Raw genomic sequence first — 21,226 nt, forward strand, 5'->3', positions numbered from 1 at the left:
TAGTATCTAAGCTGTCTTTTCATGCAGCGAGCGTCTAGGAGTTGTGGTCATTCACCAATACGCCTGGGTCGGCTCTTCCAGCGATGAGATCGCATACCCTATAGCTCCATAGAGAAAACAGGGTTCCTTCACGGGCGTCGCGAACACGAGTTCCAAAGCATAGACACTACACCACACACGTTGGTCGACCATTCATGTCTCAGTTGAGGCTCTAAGCGAGAGAACATGTCGGGATTTCTCTTCCAAGAAGACCCCGAACCCAGCGGCTGAAAGGGAATGAGCAAATTATGATCGCCAGGTATTGCATCCTACCCTGTCGCTTAACGTTGCAATGCCACGCCGGCTGATTTGACACCCGGTCACGCGATCGACAAAAACCATGGCGATTCCAGATATCCGGGAGAGATCACCGTGTTTCGTGAAACAAACGACACGGCAGGAAGATAAGGAACTATTCTTTGTCTCAAACATTTCCTATAAAAAGCAGAAGGCATGAACTTGTCTATTTCATAAACTCTAGAAGAAGCAAAAGGATTGTCAAAGCGGTGGAGCTAAATCCGCTGAGTGGGCCACGTTTTGACCTCGGGTAAGCCACTTTGACGTGAGAGAATATTCCAGCCGGCTTCAACGGAATCAATAACTGGCCAGTTCTTTCTTTTTTATGTCAGCCTCTTCTCGCTTAAGAGGGACACGAGTCAGGGTGGAAACTTTAATACAAATGTGGTCGTGAGATCACTAACTGCCGTGAAACGATAGACTCGCTCATCTTAGCGTACCCACCGGCAGAGACTGAGCGCCTCCAAATCTAATTAGAGCTCAGGGGGTGGACAATGCTAGATGATTACAGAGAGGATCTGTGCAGGTACTTTGAGTATGCAGTAGAGTACCCCTTAGACCAGGTACCGTGTAGGGCTCAGCTCTGAGCCGCAAGTCTCCCCTTAGCAAACGCGGCATTCAGTCAAAGTGATAGAACACGTCCCGCGTGAAACCCTTGTAATCTGTGGGCATAACATGACAACGCGGATATACATGATCCGACAGATCCTTTGCATAAGCCGACGTCGCGCTGTTAAATATGGCCTGAAGGCGTTTATTCCTCCACGGTACTGCTCTCTGATGCCTCGGTGAGCTCCACGCAACAACTCCATCAAAATGTTGTTCCACCAGCTGTCAGTTCTCTCGCTGCTTTCAGCGGTGGCTTGGGCGGCTCCAAGCACCACCCCCACTGAGGACGCTTGTGAGGAAATATCCAAGGCCCTGCCAAAGCGCGTCTTCTTCCCTATCAGCATCAACTACAACTCCCAACAATCCGACTACTGGTCCACCCTCCTCCGTGGCATCAAGTCTGCCTGCGTTGTCGTCCCACAGTCGGCCGAGCACGTCTCTACAGCCGTCAAGATCCTGAACAAGTACCCCGACGTCAAGTTTGCTGTCAAGAGTGGTGGACACGATCCCAATGCTGGGCATGCGACGGTCAGCAATGGAGTGCTCATTTCTCTTGCGGAACTTAAGGGAGCGACGTATGATAGGGACAATGGTGTCGCGTACGTGAAGCCGGGCGGAGAATGGAACGACGTTATCTCTGAGCTCAACAAAGAGGGTGTCGCCGTTGTTGGCGGTCGCCTAGGTAAGTCGGAAATTATCTTCGGGATGACATGTGTATTGACCAAATTCAGGTGTCGTTGGAGTTGGCGGTCTCCTTCTTCAGGGAGGCATTTCCTTCCTGAGCTCTCAGTATGGTCTCGCTGCCGATGTAAGTCGATGTTGCCCTTAGAAACTGGAGACGTGGCATCTTTCACTCCAAAGCTCATCTTTCTATCCTTGAATTTCTATGGCGGCAGCCATGAAAGCTTAATACGATGAGCTTACGGTGTTTGGGCTTTGATACCGTCATATATCTGTCTTGGTCATTGTGGCTGATGGAGACATAAATCGACAACGCCTTTGGCATAGTGCTAACATCCGTTCAAGAATATCGTTGGCTGGGAAGTCGTCACCGCAAATGGCACCATCGTCCACGTCGATGCTGCTAAACAGCCCGAGCTTGCTGTTGCCATGCGAGGCAGCGGTAGCCAGTTTGGTTGGTTCCTCCCTATGATCTATCAATAAACACATAACTAACAAGCTGCAGGTGTCGTCACGCAATTCACCATCAAGGCTTATCCCGTCAACGAAGTCTGGGGCGGTATCCGCATCTACGACGAGTCCAAGTCGGACGAGATCTTCGAGGCTCTGCACGAGTTCACGCCTTACAACAACCTGGACAACAAGGCTGCCATTATTGTTAGCAACCTGTACACTCTTGGTGCTGCGAGGTCTTTCTTTGTCTTTTACTTCTACCATGGCCAGAAGCCCCCGACTACCGGGCCGTTTGCCAAGTTATTGAAGATCAAGAGCTTGGTTTCCACGACCAAGACACAGCCTTATCCCAAGCTGGTGAGTTACCCGCAAGACTGGCAAGGCGCATTTAACTAACATGATATTAGCTCAAAGCCAACGGATTTGGAGTTTCCCTCCTGAACTCGAGACAATCATTCAGAGTATGTCACCTCACCTCGCTGCGACTGGGCCCCATCTGACATGACATGTATAGACAATCACAATTCCCTATGTCGCCTCCCATCCCGGCATCTACGCCGAAATCTCAGACAAGATGAAGTCCATCTCCAAGAAGTACTTCACCAACCCCCTCAACCTAGCCTCTCAATGCTCCGTCGACTTCCAACCCCTCACATCCATCATCGGAAAGCATTCCGAGCAACGAGGCGGCAACGCCATGGGCCTCACAAAGAACGACCCCGACCGCATCATCCTTGAGCTACAATGCAGCTGGACTGACAAGGCCCAGGATGACATTGTGCCCCAGTTCACTCGGGATTTGACGGATTGGATCGAGACGAGGATACCAGAGTGGCTTGAATCTGACGGGCAATCTGCGGATCAGTATCTTCCCCTCTTTATGAATGATGCTATGGCGGATCAAAATGTCACAGGGAGCTACAAGGACTATGTCAAGCTCAAGGCTCTTCAGCTCAAGGCGGATCCTGAGGGTGTTCTGAGGACGAGGGTTGGTGGATTTAAGTACTAAATTCTTTCCATGTGTTATAATAGTAGGATCTTTGCCTCGTACTGATGGACAGAGGAAGGCTTAGGTCTGCTGGCTCGAGCAATGGCTGCAGACTTTTTAATGATACTAGGAAAGTTGACGAACAAACTGAGCATATAAAATCTATTTTCGTTTCTGGAGTTGAGTTCCTGCTGGTCTAAGCTGAGCTACCGACTTGCCACCGAACGAGAGTTAAAGCCTTGATTGAATCTCTGGGGGGTTTGAACGCATGATCAGGGTCTGGATGCTAATTAAACAATCTTAACTATCTGCCTTTCACAATCAAGGAAGGTAAAATAAATTGGATCACTTTTCCTTAACCCTGGCTGATCGCACCTCGCTAGTCCTACGCGCGTCATCTCTTTACCCTGACCGCAGGGCTTGACGACAAGCGCGCTGAGTATATGGTATGTTGTCGATAATGGAACAAGATAAATGACCGCCATCTCTTCAGTCTCATATGCCCAGTCAGGGAACCAGTCCAGCCAAAAGGCTTCCAGGTCTATACAATCAGCGTAGAGTTCCCCAGCTTTGAGTCTTACAGGAAGTAAAACAGCATCCAGTGTAATAAACCCGTCCTTGACTTGACCCGTCAGCGAAGGGCCCGCTGGAGTGCACTTGGCTTCAAGAACTAGCGCGTGCTCCTTCCAAGGGTATCTGTACGCTGGTTCAAGTAGCTCTGAGTGGTATTTTATAGGCCCATCGATCGAGGCCCATGACCAACTCGGCGCCCGCCATCTCGCTTGATGCGGTTCCTTTGTTTTTGGAGAGACCACAGTCCAACACATGTCAAACAACAAGGTCTCTTTCCACAGTCCCGCCAAGTAGCCCTCTTGACTTTTAAACATCATTGCTTGCGCCAATCCAGATAGAGCCGGTAGCTTGTCATCGGGACATGTTAGTTGCAATGGCGAGTATTGCTTGACAACCTGACGCCATAGTCTACCAACACATACGATGTCGCGCTGGTTATGGATATTGATCTCCGCGTTCTCTTTCGGCCCCTTCCTTTCTCCTCCACACTCGCATCTGCGCTTTGTGACGCAATCCCACATTATCTCCTGTCGGCCAAAGTAGATTACCCTGGGCGCCAACAACCGCTCCTGAAAAGTCCATGCCCTTGTGAGTATAGGGAAGTCGGTCGACCTTTCTTGGTCCGCCATAAACGGAAAATGGGACACCTTGCGCATCATGACGGGTCCAATGGCAACGCCGGGTGGCGTGGTGAAACAGCCGTTGTTGGCTGAGGCTGCCCAAGCTGCAGCTATAGTTACGCAGGAGTTGCGGTAAATGCCGGCCATATTCCCGCACTCGCGCTTCCAGTCTTCGTGATCGTCCTCATTCTGGATGATGCAGAGGGCGTCAATCCACAGATATCGCACTTTCAGTCCCCGGGCGAACTCGACTGCATCCTGAAACGTTTGCGGGAGGTTCTTGAGTTCGATTCCCCTTTCCAGGTGTTTTCTAAAGTTTTCCCGTGTCGTCACCGTAAACTTGGACTTTCCCCAGCAGTAGCTGAGGCACGCATATCGGCCTGTCCTACCCCTTGGTTCCCACAGTGATACCCTGCTAGATGCATCTAGACCCAAATCTAGAACTCGGGTGGGTAGGACTGAATCGTCTGGTGATTCACATGACGGGTGATTGTTGATACAGTCGTCTAACCATCGGCGAACAAGACGCACACAGGCAGAAGACCCTGTCGACTCTGCTGATAGCAGCGGGCCTTGAAGACTCCACGGATTCGGGATACCTATGGGGCCCAATGTCATAAGCGTCTACCTAAGTTACAACGGGAGTAAATATCACTCACCTTCAACTGCGGACAGCATTGCGGTAGTGTTGGGAGGGAAAATATGCTGGACGCTCAAGAAAACTCCGGTTTCTATGGGGCGCCATATAACTCGTAGAAACCCCTCACTGCGTAACTCGACGTTTTTCAGGTGGTGGTAGGTCTGTATCATAATCTGACACCCCTGGCACCGTTCCATACAACTCTTTAGTTTTACCAAGCAGCAATCACCCTTGCTCGGCTTGTAACTATGGTGAATTAGGAATTTCAGTGCTGGGCTTGACCACTTCCAATCCGAACAGGTCCTAGTGAGCGAATGTCCAACCATGTCGGAAACAGGCACGGATAACGAGTTCAGAGGGGCCGAGGTAGTTAGTTCCCCGGTGTCGTCTCCGGTGATCTCGTTTAGACCAGCCTTGTTGGAAGCCATCCTCGGAGGCGATACCTCTGGAGAAGTTGCCGTGACTGGAACGTAGAAATATTTAGAGTGAAAAGTTAAAAATTACACGAAATTAAAGTCAGGAGAAACTAGAGGGTCGATTGTGTAACAGTTTGGCTCGTGTCAGGAATTGATATCACCCTTGAAGGTGCGATAGGATGTAGTCGTGATGCTTGCGTCGCGTAGCCGACAACAGAGTTGGGGTTTGACGCTAAATAGGTCTTTGGAAATAAATATAAAGAATTTGAGTTACCATTACAAACAAAATTTGGAATTGGACCTGTGGCCATGTAGGAAAAAGCCTCGGAGGGTTTTTCTGCCCAACTGTGTGCCCAAGGCTCTGCATTGCGGCAGTGCTGGCGAATGATGTGCGCAAACTCGTATTGATGGTGCGGGTGAACTACGTGTCAGTTTGGAGGAGAAACACATGGTGGGCAACAGAATGCCTGGAGGCTGCCTTGAGGCTTGCCAGGTTTATCCGCGCCTTCGCAATTTCATTGGAGCCAAGCACCGAACTGACTGCAAGGCAGAGCGATGTTCGGCTCCTGGAAAACCCGTCTCTTGTCACAAGCATCTGTTTCCGTATAGGTTCCATGAACACTCCGATTCTTTCAAAAGTAGCGCGATCAGAATCCTTTGTGTAATTACTCCAAACCAGGCTCCCTAAGAAATGCGAGTTCATATCTAAAGTAGGTCGGATGGGCTATTCTGAAGCCCATCTTGATCAACCAAGCCGCTCAACGTGAGACTGTGTTATCCTCACTCCGTAGTCTCCAAACAAGACGCATGGCCTTCAGATACTCCCCCCGATCTCTAGCTAGCCCCCACTGCGCAGGGTATTTGTACCGATTCGCCGACAATGCAACGAGAACCCTACCGTAAAGCATCGAGTTAACTAACCCGCGGAAGCCACCGGCGCTCATCAACTCGGCCGCCGCATCCTCAAGGGGACCCCTGGGCTGTATGAGTCTCAGCTCTATTGTTTCAGCTTGCCCTTGGCTCATGGCTGTGATTTCCTTGCTTGGACCCAAACCGACTTCATCCAGGCTGATGTCAGGCCCACACCGTTCCTTGACGATGGTTTCAATCAGGTTGACAAAGTCCTCCTCGTTCTTAACCTCCCAGTCATCATCGTCATGATGACCCTGGCAATCGATACCATACTTGCAAAGCGCCATGTTACCATGTGGGGAAGGTCGGTGAAAGGCAAGAAACGCCCGGAGAGCAAAATTCCAAACGAAAAAGGTTGATTCCGGACAAGTTAACTTGTCTCTGTCGGTCGCTATCGGTTCCAGACACCTTTCGCAAGGCCGTTCATTCTCCGGAAAGGGGGCGTACGCCTTGGCAATATCAAAGTACCGGAGGTAAGGATGCCTTTTCGGAAGCTCGAGATGGTTGATAATATTCCGCCGTATCTCTGGGGGCATGTTGACCTTAACGAGGGCCTTGTGCACCAGAGCATATTCCGCCTCGGTCAAGCACGGCTCCGTCGTTTTTCGCGTGTCCAGGACAAACCGACGCGAACGATCGAGAAACTCGATATACTCGTGAAAAAAGCATAGTCTGAAACTAGCTGGGCGGAGGTGGTCGGACACTGTGGAATAGTAGCGGAACCGTTGTCGGATCGGGCCATCGGAGCCGATCTGTTTCCAGAAACATTCCCCAGGCTTCACCTGGTCATTGTCTGGGACCGAGTACCTCGCACGTTCTGCGGCGTCACCTGGGAGACTCCCTATGAACGGCTTCCAATCTTCAAGATCTCCTTCTCGCTCGTTTGCTGACATTGCCCATATGAACCGGCGTCCCTCGATTCCGTTCATGGCAGCCAGTTCCTCCGGTGAGAGCGCTTGTGCAAGCTTTCGTAAGCGACTCGCTCCGTCTTGGAGATCATCCTCAGGCTGTAGTGTATATTGTGTAAAGACCCAGTCGAATCTTTCGCTCTCGCCACTCGTGGTCCAGATATAGCGCAGAGATGCAAGTAAGGTGTCGTCAATCGCCCTGCACAGTCGAAACACTGGCCGTCCCTCTATTGCAGATCCGATTTTGGAGAATTTCAGGTCTAAAGCCCGTTGATTCAAGAGCCCGCTGGATAAGTACAGGACGACGCGCGCAGAGAGGAAATGCCCCGAAGGAAGTTGAGAGAGGGCGCTAATGGGCGCGAGAAAGGACCTCCAAACGGGGAGGATGTCTGGATTTCGTACGTCGGGATGGCGAATCTGCTTGCTTAGCATGGCGATAGAGTCGTAGATTTTCAAGAGAAGCGCCTTGATCTTCGCATAGACTTCATCTTGTCGCTTGATATTTATTCGAAGTTCAATCGCTAGTTGGTTTATTTCGCATACCAAGTTTGTATTTTGGATGGCTAGATCCTCAAGGAAGGCTTTAAAGTCTGCCATTCTTGTCAGGGCACGTATAGCGGCATTAAGCGAGGCTTGGTATACAAAAGAAGTTCGATGTTTGATGAGTTGCAAAAGGACCAACAGTTGAGTCGGGTCACTCAGCTCCAGACAGATGTGGTGGATCATCTTTTGCCCGGAGGCAAGGGCCAGCATTCCCCCAGTGCTATGGTGGCACGGGTGGCTTGGCTTGAGCGGACTTGGATTGGGGACGGTGTGTCCCAGGTGAAATGTCGCCAATGTTGAAGACGCACGATTCAGGCCGAGATCAATGATGCTACGATAATTAATTACTGAGGATTGCCGATAGGAATTAACCGTGAACTAGAAATTAACACACCGCTGGTGCCATGCATTCACCAGGCATGACTGTAATGTGTGAGGCATCAAGACACCACCATTTAACAAACACTGCCACCGGATCAGAATCATCACAGACGGGATTTCTGTCGCCATAAACCCCGATAGCCGACGAACCAAACAACCTGAGGGTTCAACGTCAATTAGGTCGGACCGGACCCCGAAATTCCGGCCATTGAGGCTTAGAGGCAGGGATCACCACCTCCACCAACCACTCCTGCAAGCCCACACTCCGGGAACGGAATCCCGTTCGAGCCGGTAACCACCAAGTTGACGACGACTCGATGCAAAACATAATCAATCAGCCTTGTACCTCCAGTTTTAGACAATTAAACGCGCGTCTTTAACGTCAGTCATTTAAGCTTATTATTCGAATCCATCTCTATAAGAACGTCGGACCATGATGTGTCGATGAGGTGACCATCAACAACTTGAACCATCTTCATCCCCTATTTCTACGATGGGACTCTTTTGGCAACAACTTTGCACCTTGACGGTCAAGGACTTACGGATTATTCTGTTTCGGAAATGGATATGGACTCCTCTTCGCGCTTTTGTGTTACCACTGCTCTTTGTCGTCTTCCTGCAAGTCTCCCTCACAGTTGGAAGAAAGGCAATGCTAACTTGACCAGATGCTACACAAAGAACCTGTTCTTTCCTCCGTCGACGTACGGAATCGGACCACCTCTTGCTATTCGAACGCTTCCTCAGGCTATCAGTGCCGTAACCGGACACCGAGACCGCATCGTCTTTGTCAACAACGGCTTCACAGGAGGCGATATCGACAATGTCATTTCCAAAGTCACCGAGCCCCTTCACGATTCGAACATCAACATCAAGATTGCCAAGAGTGAGAGAGATATCCGGGTTCTCTGTAGTACTTCTGGTCAGGGCTCTTCACCTTGCGTAGCTGCAGTAGCCTTCCATTCTTCGCCTTTTGAAGGAGAATGGGGCGTTTGGAACTACACCCTCCAGACTGACGGTTCTCTCGGCGGCTCTGGCATCAACATCGACAAGTTGGACAATGATGCTCAAGTCTACAGTCTCCCGTTACAACACGCTATCGATTTTGCTATTGGCAGCATCAACTCGACCGTTTCCAAAGACGTTCTTTCCACCAAAGTCCTCGAATATCCCTTCACGAGCAGATCGAACAAGGAGCAGAAAACATTCATTGTTGAACAATACATGAAAAACATCATCTCGATTCTGGCAGTTCTCTTTTACCTCGCCTTGATCGGTGTCCTCTACCAACTCGCTGGCGTCATGGCCACTGAGCGGGAGCTAGGACTGGCGCAACTTATCGATACCATGATGCCCAACGAAGCAACATGGCAGCCCCAGGCGGTTCGTCTCTTGGCTCATTACCTTGCCTTCGTCATTCTTTACGGCCCGGGCTGGATTGCCATGGGTGCTGTCATGGGCGGGATGGCGTTCAAAAAGACCACGATTGTCATTCCCATTCTTTCCATGATTCTCTGTGGACTTTCTTTGACTGGGTTTACAATGTTTATCGGAAGCTTCTTTCGAAAGGCACAACTGAGCGGAATCACCTCGGTCCTCATCGGTCTTGTCTTTGCCATCCTAGCTCAAGTCTCTGGCAACCCTCAGACTTGGCTCGTCGTTATTCTATCTCTTCTTTTCCCTCCGATGAACTTCGTCTATCTAATCGTTCTCATGGCCCGATGGGAAAGACACGGCAAGGGCGCAAGCTTCGTCGGTTCAGCTCCAGACTCCAAGTCTACCAACCCGGTCATTATCTTCTGGCTGTTTTGCATTCTCCACGCCATCTTCTACCCTCTGCTCGGTGTTTTTGTTGAGAGAGCACTATTTGGAGCAACTTCAACCAATCGCAAAATTGGTCCCCCCAACTCTCCAGTAGCGGTACGACTTGACAAGTTTAAAAAGACCTACCAGCCACGACTCATGCAACGAATCCTATCAGGCTTTACAAAGAAGCCGCTGAACTCCGTGCACGCTGTTCGGGGCCTTGACCTTGAGGCCTTTAGAGGAGAGATCATGGTTCTCCTCGGTGCCAACGGAAGCGGCAAATCAACGACTCTGGACGCCATTGCTGGGATACATTCTGCTTCCGATGGAGAGATATCACTGAGCTACGAGATGAGTGGCGGCAAGCTTGGGTACTGTCCCCAGAAGAATGTCCTCTGGGATGAACTCACGGTGGAAGAGCACATCCACATCTTTGACGGAATCAAGAACACCAGGGGCCACTCTTCAGCAACCCAAATCAAGAGGCTGATTGAAGGATGCGACCTGTCCAAGAAAAAGTCGACATGCGCCAAGGCTCTTTCAGGCGGTCAAAAACGCAAGCTGCAGCTGGCGCTGATGTTGGTTGGCGACTCTACAGTCTGTTGCGTCGATGAGGTTTCTTCCGGTGTCGATCCTCTCTCTCGAAGAAAGCTCTGGGATATTCTACTTGCTCAACGTGGCCGACGGACGATTCTTCTTACCACTCACTTCCTCGATGAAGCAGACTTGTTGGCTGATCGACTTGCAATCCTCTCTCATGGTTCACTCAAGGCCAGTGGTACTTCAGTCGAGTTGAAGCAAACTTTGGGCTTGGGATATCGCATTCACGTCTACCATCCACCTGGGTCGGCCGAACATCAGGTTTATGGCGACGAACTTCATACAAAGCAGGATGAAGAGACGGTTTATCTGTCTGGGAGTTCTGAAAACACTTGTCGTCTCTTGCGGAGACTAGAGGCAGACGGTGTGACAGAGTATCAAGTGGATGGCCCAACGCTCGAAGATGTCTTTCTGAAGATTGCCGACGAGGACTCTCCAAAGCCGGCTCGAAAATCCCGGAGAAGCGACCGTCATGAGCGAGACATCTCTGGTGACTCGTCTACCTCCCTAGTACGGTCATCACGCAACAAGGGGCCCTCGATCCAGGACCTCCTGACCGGAAAGCGAACGATTGTCTTGACACAGACCAAGGTGCTATTCTCCAAGAGATTCGCCATCTTCCGTAGGAACCCGATGCCATACCTGGTAGCCATTGCCATACCCATCATTGCTGCAGGTTGTGCTTCAATCTTTATCGGCGGACTCCCTGCAACAAGTTGCGACCCCAGCATCGCATCCCTCAAGTCAAGTCCAGACTCGACATCCCCGCAATCCTATCGAATCGTGGCCGGTCCGGAAGACCGACTCTCAGAAGCCGCCATGGACACAATAAGAAAGAGCCCTGAAGGGTCTATCACCCTCGTCGACACTCTTCATCAGTTTCACCAGGAGGTCCAGAAACAATACGCCAACCTCACACCGGGAGGTTTCTTCCTGGGAGATGAACCGACTTTTGCCTGGCGTGCAGATGGACCTCTGGTATTTGGACACACAGTTCAGAACTTGATCGATATCGAACTCCTCAACGTCAGCATCTCGAGCAACTACAAGGTTCTCGCGGTTCCATATTCTGGGAGCATTGGAGACTTGTTCATCTTTTCAACCATCTTTGCTCTAGCCATGGCCGTATACCCGGCGTTTCTTGGATTGTATCCAACTTTTGAAAGGCTTCGGGGTATTAGAGCGATGCACTACAACAATGGAGTACATGCGCTGTCTCTATGGCTGGCATATCTTGCCTTTGACTTTTTGGTGCCGTTGCTGGTCAGCACAGTCGCGACAATTATCTTTGCAGCCATATCAAGAGTGTGGTACCATCTCGAGTATCTCTTCACGATTCTACTTCTCTACGGAATCACTTCGACACTCTTCTCTTATGTCTTATCGTTGAGAGCCAAGTCTCAGCTGGCCGTTTTCGCCATTTCAGCAGGAGTCCAAGTGCTACTCTACCTGATCTTTTTCATCGCCAACACCACAACTTTCACGTTTCAGGATCCGGCAGACCAAACCTCCATTCTGAACATCATCTTCTATGTCATGGGTGCTGTGTCGCCCGTAGCCAGCTTGGGTCGCTCGATTTACTTGTCCATCAACTTGTGGGGGATTTCTTGTCAGGGAAGAGACTTTGCGTCTTACCCTGGGGCCATCGACGTGTATGGAGGACCCATACTCTACCTTATCATCCAATCCCTTGTACTCTTAGGCGTTCTGCTCTGGAACGACTTGGGCTTCAATTTCCGCTTCCAACGACCCAAGTCAAAGCCCAACAACGGAGATGGCGACCCTATTGAGCTCGAATTGGGATCACGCCGCAACGGAACCTCGACAATCAAGGGTAACTGTCTAGAGGTCATGGGCCTACAGAAGAAGTTCAAGCGTGAATTCGCTGTCCAAGATGTCAGTTTCGGAGTTCCCAAAGGCGGGTGTTTCGCTCTTCTCGGCCCGAACGGAGCAGGCAAGACGACCTGCCTCTCCATGATCCAAGGTGATCTTCCGCCTAGTAACCGCGATGCCGAAATCTCAGTCGATGGTATTTCAATGATCAGACACCGTGCTCAAGCCAGGTCTAAGATGGGAGTTTGTCCACAGATTGATCCACTGGACACCATGACGGTTGGTGAACACTTGCGTTTCTACGCTGAGATTCGCGGAATCAGCAACCCGAATCACAACATTGACATTATTCTTGATGGTCTTGGCATTCGTCAGTACGTTGACAGAAAGGCAACCAAGCTTTCAGGTGGCAACAAGAGAAAACTAGCTCTTGGCATCGCACTGATGGGCAACCCGACTGTGTTGCTGCTTGACGAGCCCTCGTCCGGAATGGATGCCCTGAGTAAACGCTTGATGTGGCGAACCCTAGCCTCCGTGATACCAGGTCGAGCTCTTGTGCTAACAACCCATTCGATGGAAGAAGCCAATGCCCTTGCGAGCCGAGCTGGAATCCTCGCTGGCAGGATGCTCGCCCAGGGCACTACAAAGGAGCTGAAGATGAGATACGGCGACGGTTACTCAGTGCACCTGGCTCATCGCGACGCACCAAACACCAGCCAGGTCGACATGGATAATATCTGGGATTGGGTTCATACCCAGTTCCGCAACTTGAAGAGCATCGATACGGACTCTATGCATCACGGCCAGATGAAGTTTGAGATTTCCCTTGGTCGGGATGACAGCAGCCTGTCGCTAGCGGATGTATTGGAGAGGATTGAGATGGCCGAGAGCAGACTAGGGATCGAGTATTACAGTGTTAGTAGGGCTACTCTTGATCAAGTCTTCTTTGGGGTTTTGGAGGAGAACCATTGTGACGAGGACAATCATTAAGGAGGGTATGAAAAGGAACACACCTACTGTCGTTACGAAATCCATTCACTGAAAGGGACGAGGAAGCTGGAGCCTAGAAATACAAACCTTGTGGTAGATAAGTATCACTACTACACCACACAGTATGAGCCGAATCAGGCTCCCACTCCAGACATGTCAAACAGGAAGGATGGGGAGATAACGGTGCTTATTGGACCAAGCCGAGGGCTCCATGCAGTCATCCTTGCTTTTCATGTATATCGGAACTGACAGGACCTTTTGCATCACGGTGGTGATTGCCTCTTATGACACCAAATGTAACGATGATGTAGTATGTAGATGGCTTTAGAGGGAAAAACTCCCATCTTTTCGTGACATTGAGCGCCCGATATAGAACGAGCAGATGCATTCTAGCGAGGAAGAACCCTTGAACTTAAGTCTGTACGCAATTTCTTAGTCAAACTAGAAGTGAACATTCTCACAACAATAGAGCCAGACAAACAAAACGAGGCTGCGCACTCACACCAATGCAACCGTCGCATCATCACAACACCTCCACGCCGCTTACAGAAATACTACCAATCAAAGATATCATCGCGCATCCTTCTCGCCCGGCATGACAGCTTCTCTCTACTCATTGGCCCATAGCGACATGCCAGTTCAGTCAATACCGGCTCCAGTTGCCTTTACACCCTCAACCAGGCTGCGATGGCATGTATATATCCCGCGTCATTTCCCTCATCCATCTGCCTTCGTCCCCGCTCTCTTTTCTTTGCGCAAATTTCCTACAAGGCGTATAAGTCTACCCCATCCAAGCTACTCGCTGTGTCTACATCACACTACCAGAAATACACAATGCCACAGGTAAGCTTAACCGACAGTCAACATGCATAGCTTGGCTCTAACTAATCGGTTTGCAAAATAGCCAGTCCCCTGCACAGCCTGTATTGGCAGGGGCAGTATTCTGCAAGAATGCTCACCGTGTTCTGGAACAGGCAAGGTCCGCGATTATCTTGGCCGCGTCACTCGTTGTACTCAGTGCAACGGTCAGGGAGAATCTTACGTCATCTGCTGGAAATGCCATGGCCATGGGCAAATCACTTGTCGTTGATGAACTCTTTTAGAAGAGTGAACAAGTCCATAATGTCAGGAAACCTGGAGTAGCTGGTGAAGTGGGATATCTTGATGTTATTAGGGGAAGAGAACCTGAAACGCTTGCCTAAATATGCGGACATGCTGTTTATTATGTGCCTTCCAGTTGCATTGTGTAATCGTAGTGAGGTCCTCAAGGACTTTCCATTGAAGAAGGCCTATAGAAGAGCGTCGATGCAACCGTGGGAGGAGACAGCAGGCTGTAGGATTGTCCGCAGTCACGTTACCCGCGAATGTCTGTACGTAATACAGGTTGTGTTTTTATATCCTCCTTTAGTGATATTTGCCTGAAACTGATAAACAGAGTAATTCAAGCGTTCGGATATCACTTCTACATACCTTGGAAATCACTGCGTCGCCCTGATACTCGGTCACGCCTCAGTTGTGCTAGACTTTTGGTGATATCAACCTGGGCGGACTGTATTCCCTGAAAGACATGACTAAGCGGTATTGAGGCTTATAACATGAAATACATACTGTGAACTAGAAAGAATCGAGAATGGCGAAGTGGTGAGAGCTGAGGGTTACGAGCTTCGTAGCCAGTGTTCCAGGCTGCTCCTCACAAGGGCGCAATTCCTCCCCGTGGCCAACTCAAGTTGAGACTGCACGACCTAGGATGAAAAGATACAATATCTTTAGTACATGGCGCACTATTGTCCTGCGCGTAAGTTATTATTGCCGACGTTTTTGTCTTGCCTTCCAGCTCACATAACGCTCTTGGCTCATTCAGCGCATTAACAAGGATTCTCTTGGCGGCATTGAGCTCAGCCCCAATGTTGCATCCACTTGCCCCAGTCCCGTAAGCTTTGGGCATCGTGAAGCTGTCAAGTCTGGTCAGCGTAGGATCGCTTAATTCAAGTCTTGTTGCAGCCTGACCTGAGCGACGATCATGATCTTCGCTTGTCCGGGGATGACGAGACGCGAACGGTACCTTTGATGGCTCCTGCGGCAAGGGTCAATGAACCCACTGATCGTAGATTGACTTTCGGTTGAGTCCTTATGGAGCTATATTGCATGTTCTCTTTAATTTGCGCTTTAACCCGCAACCCTTTACGATGTCATGATGTATGTTCAATGTTTTAATAACCGCCAATTTCCGAATATATTCCGAACAAGGGGGTGTGCCTGATACTGTCCGGGGGCCCTCGTTCAAGGATGCCAATCCATCGTCGCAACCAGCTCGAACAGTGTGCAACCAGGTTTACAACATAGCCACGGCATCCAGCAGGGATCACGAATATTCCAACAATCCCTTTTCTCAATTTTGTGTGTTCTAGGAAAATATCGTGAGATCAACTATAACCATGGATGTTCTATACCCAAGTTCCAACACTCCTACCACCTATGGTACCGGTCTGGCTTGTTCTCCTCCACATCCATCAACTCAACCACATCGGAATCGTCCGAACGTGGCATGTATGAGACTGACTGTGTCACGCTCTTCTGAATTCCATTGCTCGGGAATGGCGACTTGGAGCCGCCAATGCTTTTCGATCGGTACTCGAGGGAGCGGTTGGTGCTGCCAAACAGACTTGGGTAGGCTCGGCGGAGGAATGCCAGTAGGGCAGGCATGCAGCAGCAGATGATGGAGACGTTGCATTCGATGACACTGTATGTTGCGACCATGACGTTGTTGTCTGTAAATATTAGCTATGAATCGGACCTTTTAATGTTGAGTTGACTTACATGTTGGGTTTGAGGTCGCAGAGTAGGTGACGAGACCAGAGAAGCGGATGATGCTGACGACGGTGATACTATCGGACATTAGTTGCGGCATTGGCATCATTGGAGTGAATGACTTACATGATACCGACACTAAACATGAGAATAAGATAGATCTTCTTTTTCCTTCCCAGCTGCAGCTTCAAAAGCTGTGGAATGGGCAGCGCAATGATCCACAGGTCTGTGACGATGTTGATGGCCTACTCGAGTCAATACCAATCGCACAGTGATGTTGTGACAGATACTTACCGAGTGCGCCCACCAAAAGGCATTGTTATCGTAGCACACCCCCTCCTTGGTTCCCTTCCAGTTCGTCCAGGCAGCCTCCACAGGAACACAGGCCAGGATGGCAGCAATGGTCGTCGACAACATAAAAAGAGCGCAGTGTGCTATCGTGGCCCAGCATACCATCTGAAAGACTTTGTTGGGGAAGACTCGGATGAAGATGGAGATGATGGCGATCTTGGTGAGGCAGATGGCTGGGATGTATGAGACCTGCGTGACCCAGGTGTACTGAAGGCTTATCAGAGACATGCTGGCTCAGACTTTGCGGGTGGTTGTTACCTTGACGACGTTCGTGATTTGATGTTCGGTCAACGTCCAAATATCCTTTCCGAAGCCGTTGGCCTTCACTGTTAATTGTCAGTACAGTGACATCGGGTATTAAGACGGGATTAGAAACGTACTGTAGAACTCGAAGACGTCCATAGGTATGGAAGAGACCTGCAACAGTCAGTACGCTGAGTAGACAACCACAATGCTCTCTCACCATCGCACAAACGGCACAGATATCCGCCCATCGAAACTCCTTATGATACAGACACTCAAACACGCGCAGCGCAATGAATGCCAAAGCCAGAGACCCAGATACAGCAGTCGCAACTGGTGCAACAAGAGTCCTGTCGCGTACCGGCTCCCCGCAGAGTGTTGCTGTTCCGTTCCTTGCAGCTGAGCATCGACGTTAGAATCCGCATGTACGCAAAGGAGAGTGTTCGACGCACCGAGGGCTTCTACCACGGTGCAGCTAGTGAGTGTGCAGGCTCCGACGTTCTCGTTGAGGACTGTGTCAGCGCAGATACAGTCGGAATCGGACGGTTCGCATTTCGAGTCCTTGAGGAATTTGACTAGACAATCGCTCTGAGAAGCTTTAGCTTGCTGAGGTTATCGTGTGGGGTCCGCCTTGGTCAACTTACCGCACACTTTGGCATCTCCTGCGCCTGTACAAGTGTAGCCAGGCCCGCCACGGTCAACACCGTCCATAATGTGAACCTCATGGTCTCCTGTTGTTGATACTCAAAAGATTGTCAAGTATGCAGCACAACAGGCAACAGCAAGAAACACTCGGAACCGGCTCCGCTGATATTTCAACCCAAGAAGCCGTTACTGGCGCGTTGCATTTCCCCACATGAGAAAAGAGAAAACTCCTCTGGTGCGTATCACTTCTTGAGACGCGGCATCCCAGTCCAGCACGAGGCATAACTCTGCATTGCCTCCACTGATCGCTCTACCGGGGGTCACTTAAGAGGCTTGGTATTAGGAGATCACACACTGCATTCAGTCACTATTCTGCGCTCTTTGCTCCCGATAAGAGTCTTTACGTAACTCGAGCGTCACGAAGGAAGCCAAAAGCAAAGATGCATAGTCTCTTCCCATGTAGGTTGCCTCTTCTTTGAGGTTGAGATCTACATGTTCGGCTAACGGCCTTTGTTTCAGGGGCACACAGATTCCCGCCACCGGGCTGTTGGGACCTTGTCGCGGGAGGCACCCCCGCGAACCGCTCCCTCTTGGCGGCCGTTTGTCCCGGCGGGTATCCAACGGCCCGGGGGGTAGTAAATCGCTAATTTAGCGCTTATATCGGGCACATAAGGTGAGAGGAGAAAAGTTCATGACTGGAGAGTGTCATTGCAGCCGCCCTGTGGGGGCAGGTCGGGGGACTCCCCAGAAGATCCCTCCCTGTATACCCTGTTAAACTGACATGTCAGTATCACCTCCAGTCCTCCTGAAAATCCCTCCGCAAGTTGGGTTGACGATAAGACTCTACAACCCAGCTAAAGCTCGCTGGAGAAGTTAGCCCTCGAGTAGTCGAAACGAAAAAAGCAAGCAATTTACAATCACCAACAACAATGGAGCCCAAGACAGGGAATTGATCCTCCTAAGCCAGTTGGTTCACTCAAGGTTTACTCAATCAAGAATAGCACTCGACTCCAAATCCTCAACGGAGCAGAGATGGCTTGTTTAGCTCGAGTCTTGCTTGGAATCCGTTATCCCGCAACCGAGTAACTCCACCTTCATACATGAAAACGATGGAACGTCAACGGCCGCGAGATACGCCACTTGGAGAAAAGAGATTGAAGATCCCATGCATAATTCGCTCTCTGCGCGTATCAAACTCGCATCTCGCGATTGGCCAATTTCCAGGACCGTTATCCAGGGTGGGAGGGAGATGTGCTCAGGTAGAAGAGGAGGACACCCCCAAGACATTTCCCACGTGGAAGCGTGTCTCAGGGTGTTTGCTTTTGCTCTTGTGTCTCATTCGTGTTTTTGTTTGCCATGTTGTTGCAAGATCAGCGCTCTCTGAGCATCGCCCTCGTCGGGGCCGTCGTTGCATGGCTTCTAAAACGTTATCTCAGTGGGCGAGGAAAGGGTCCTCTTCCACCAGGACCCAAGCCAGCACCTGTGATTGGCAACATTCATCAGCTTCCGAAGAGTCTTCAGTGGCTTCACTTGTACCACTGGAGCAAGGAGTATGGCCCAATCATGCACCTCAGCATGGGCGGACAGCCGCTGATTATCCTGTCCACGCATCAGGCTGCCCATGATCTTCTCAACAGACGGAGTGGGCAGTACTCGCACCGGCCACGCATGGTCATGGCTGGTGAGCTCGTCACCAAGAACATGCACATGCTTCTTCGTCCCTACGATGAGAGGTACAAGCTACATCAGCGCATGGAGGCTCCTCTCCTTACTTTGCGCTCTGCAAGCACCTACCGTCCTCTTCAGGACATTGAGTCGAGGCAGCTGCTGTTTGACGTTCTAGGCGAGTCAAATCAGGCCGGCGACAAGGGTGTCGACTTCCACCATCATCACGAGCGCGCGATGGCTAGTTTCATCTACTGTATGAACTACGGCTACCGTCTCAAGACCGGCTACGAGCAAGAACTCATGGACGGAAAGAAGGTGCAAGCCGAGTTTGCCAGAACCGGTCAAGTTGGCGCGTACATTGTCGACTCATTCCCCTCCCTCAACTATCTCCCCAAGTTCCTCGCACCCTGGAAGAAGGAAGCCGAGGAACTCTACGAGCTAGAGCGACAGCTCCACGTCGGAAACCTCAAGAAGGGCTTGGACAACCGTGGATGGAACTTTAGCAAGTATATGGAGGCTTCTCCCGAGGCCACCGACATGCCTACCGAGGAGCTTGCCTTTGATCTAGGAATTCTAGCTGATGCTGGTTTGGACACTTCGACTGTGGCTTTGGACTGGTTTATTGTCGCTTGGATTACTTGTGGTGAACGATGGGTTGGCAAGGCGCAGAAGCTTCTTGATGAGGTTGTTGGCCGAGACCGCATGCCCACGTTTGAGGATCGCCCGAAGCTGGCCTACATTGATGCCATCGGTAAGCAAGCATTTATCTCATGAAAAAAGTCAACTTCTAACACCTCAATAGCAAGTGAAACCCTGCGATGGCGTCCCGTCGTGGTTGGCGGCGTCCCTCACTTCACCAAGAAAGAAGACACCTACATGGGCTACTACATCCCCGCCAACTCGATCGTACTCGGCAATGCCTACGCCATCACCCGCGACGAATCCGTCTTTGGAGACAATGTCGACGCCTTCCTGCCCGAGCGATGGCTCGCCGACGACGCCGACACAAAAGAACCCAACATCGATGCCTGCGGCTTCAACACAACCGCCCTTAAGGACCTCCCCCATACAGGTTTCGGCTTCGGTCGGAGAGTATGCACCGGTAGAATCATTGCGCGCAATCAGCTGTTTATCCAGATGGCACGCATGCTTTGGGCATTCAACGTCGAAGCGGGTATCAACGAGGCGACTGGCGAGAAGCACAAGGTGGATGATATGGATTGCACCGAAGGTTTCGTGACACTTCCTAAACCCTTCAAGGCTGTGTACCATCCTCGAGGCCAGTGGGTGCGAGATGCGATTGCAGAGTCGGGTACTACTCATGATTTGGATCACGCTGCGATTCTCGATGCAGCAAAGAAGGAACGAGCCAAGGCTTAGGGGACTGGATAGAGAAACGCTAGTTAATAATATGTCGATCAGTTTATTACATAGCGTCTCGTACATATTGCGAAATAGGAACATGCAAGAATGGATTTGAGCGAGGACTTGGTGGACATAGCCAAATTGACAATTTAATGAAAACCAGTGTAAAAATAATTGAAGCTGGCCCCTTATTAGAGAACAAGCTTACTCAGCCAAAACCGCGTCGCGTGTTTGGGGGCTAAACCGGGACAATGATCTGACACAACCTATTCACTCATCCTAATGCTCGTACAAGCACAAAGGAGTTCATGGAAGATGGACGCTGACGCTTCAAGGTCGAAGGGCCTCAAGGCATGCTCAACATGCGCTACCGCAAAAGTTCGATGCGAAACAATAGCGGGCCAAAGGAGATGCAAGAGGTACCATCAACGCCGCGCGTCAAGCTTCATGATGCTAACCTAGACTTAACAAGATGCGATCGGCTAGACAAAGAGTGTAGTATCCAACCACGCGGAAGCCATAGTCGAAAGAATGGGGCCCGAGGATATGGAAGAGAGTGAGTACCTCGGACTTATCTCAGAGCATGGAGTAACCATGGCCAGGGACCTTTTGAGACTCGAGTCCAAATTCGACTCTGTTGCCCAGCTCTTATCCAACTCCGCGGCTGCCACAGGGAACTCACCAGGAGCAGCTCCAGCCTCAATCTCAACATCTGGTTGTCCGATCACCGCCATCTTCACACAGCCATTGACACCCGCAGCGCAGTCGCTAGCTTACAAGATGTTTGAGCTCTACTACCGGCAGATGATGCCCTTGTTCCCCTTTGTCTGGATATCTTTGGATGAGTCGCCCGAGAAACT

General features: G+C 50.5%; 5 protein-coding genes across 5 annotated transcripts; 3 read left to right on the top strand and 2 right to left on the bottom strand.

Annotated features, from left to right (window-relative positions):
• Positions 1–1,152: 1,152 nt before the first annotated feature.
• NCS57_01203900 (FAD-binding PCMH-type domain-containing protein) lies at positions 1,153–3,088 on the top strand (the record flags this gene model as incomplete). The annotated part of the gene is made up of 6 exons (XM_053061722.1): positions 1,153–1,627; positions 1,677–1,753; positions 1,972–2,080; positions 2,132–2,436; positions 2,487–2,540; positions 2,594–3,088. The coding sequence occupies 6 exons, from the start codon at positions 1,153–1,155 to the stop codon at positions 3,086–3,088; spliced, it is 1,515 nt and encodes a 504-aa protein (XP_052908250.1).
• Positions 3,089–6,074: 2,986 nt separating this feature from the next.
• Positions 6,075–7,733, bottom strand: NCS57_01204000 (uncharacterized protein; the record flags this gene model as incomplete). Its single annotated transcript, XM_053061723.1, has 1 exon — positions 6,075–7,733. The coding sequence occupies one exon, from the start codon at positions 7,731–7,733 to the stop codon at positions 6,075–6,077; it is 1,659 nt and encodes a 552-aa protein (XP_052908251.1).
• Positions 7,734–8,553: 820 nt separating this feature from the next.
• On the top strand, positions 8,554–13,286 carry NCS57_01204100 (uncharacterized protein; the record flags this gene model as incomplete). Its single annotated transcript, XM_053061724.1, has 2 exons — positions 8,554–8,678; positions 8,726–13,286. The coding sequence occupies 2 exons, from the start codon at positions 8,554–8,556 to the stop codon at positions 13,284–13,286; spliced, it is 4,686 nt and encodes a 1,561-aa protein (XP_052908252.1).
• A 2,466-nt stretch (positions 13,287–15,752) lies between these two features.
• NCS57_01204200 (CFEM domain-containing protein) lies at positions 15,753–17,413 on the bottom strand (the record flags this gene model as incomplete). The annotated part of the gene is made up of 9 exons (XM_053061725.1): positions 15,753–16,054; positions 16,104–16,171; positions 16,221–16,339; positions 16,389–16,652; positions 16,704–16,771; positions 16,826–16,862; positions 16,909–17,087; positions 17,141–17,276; positions 17,333–17,413. 9 exons carry the CDS (start codon positions 17,411–17,413, stop codon positions 15,753–15,755), a joined length of 1,254 nt encoding a protein of 417 aa, XP_052908253.1.
• A 1,276-nt stretch (positions 17,414–18,689) lies between these two features.
• NCS57_01204300 (uncharacterized protein) lies at positions 18,690–20,381 on the top strand (the record flags this gene model as incomplete). Its single annotated transcript, XM_053061726.1, has 2 exons — positions 18,690–19,752; positions 19,804–20,381. The coding sequence occupies 2 exons, from the start codon at positions 18,690–18,692 to the stop codon at positions 20,379–20,381; spliced, it is 1,641 nt and encodes a 546-aa protein (XP_052908254.1).
• Between the last annotated feature and the right edge of the window lie 845 nt (positions 20,382–21,226).

Source organism: Fusarium keratoplasticum, chromosome 10 (assembly GCF_025433545.1).
Source record: "Fusarium keratoplasticum isolate Fu6.1 chromosome 10, whole genome shotgun sequence".
NCBI classification, from domain to species: domain Eukaryota; kingdom Fungi; phylum Ascomycota; class Sordariomycetes; order Hypocreales; family Nectriaceae; genus Fusarium; species Fusarium keratoplasticum.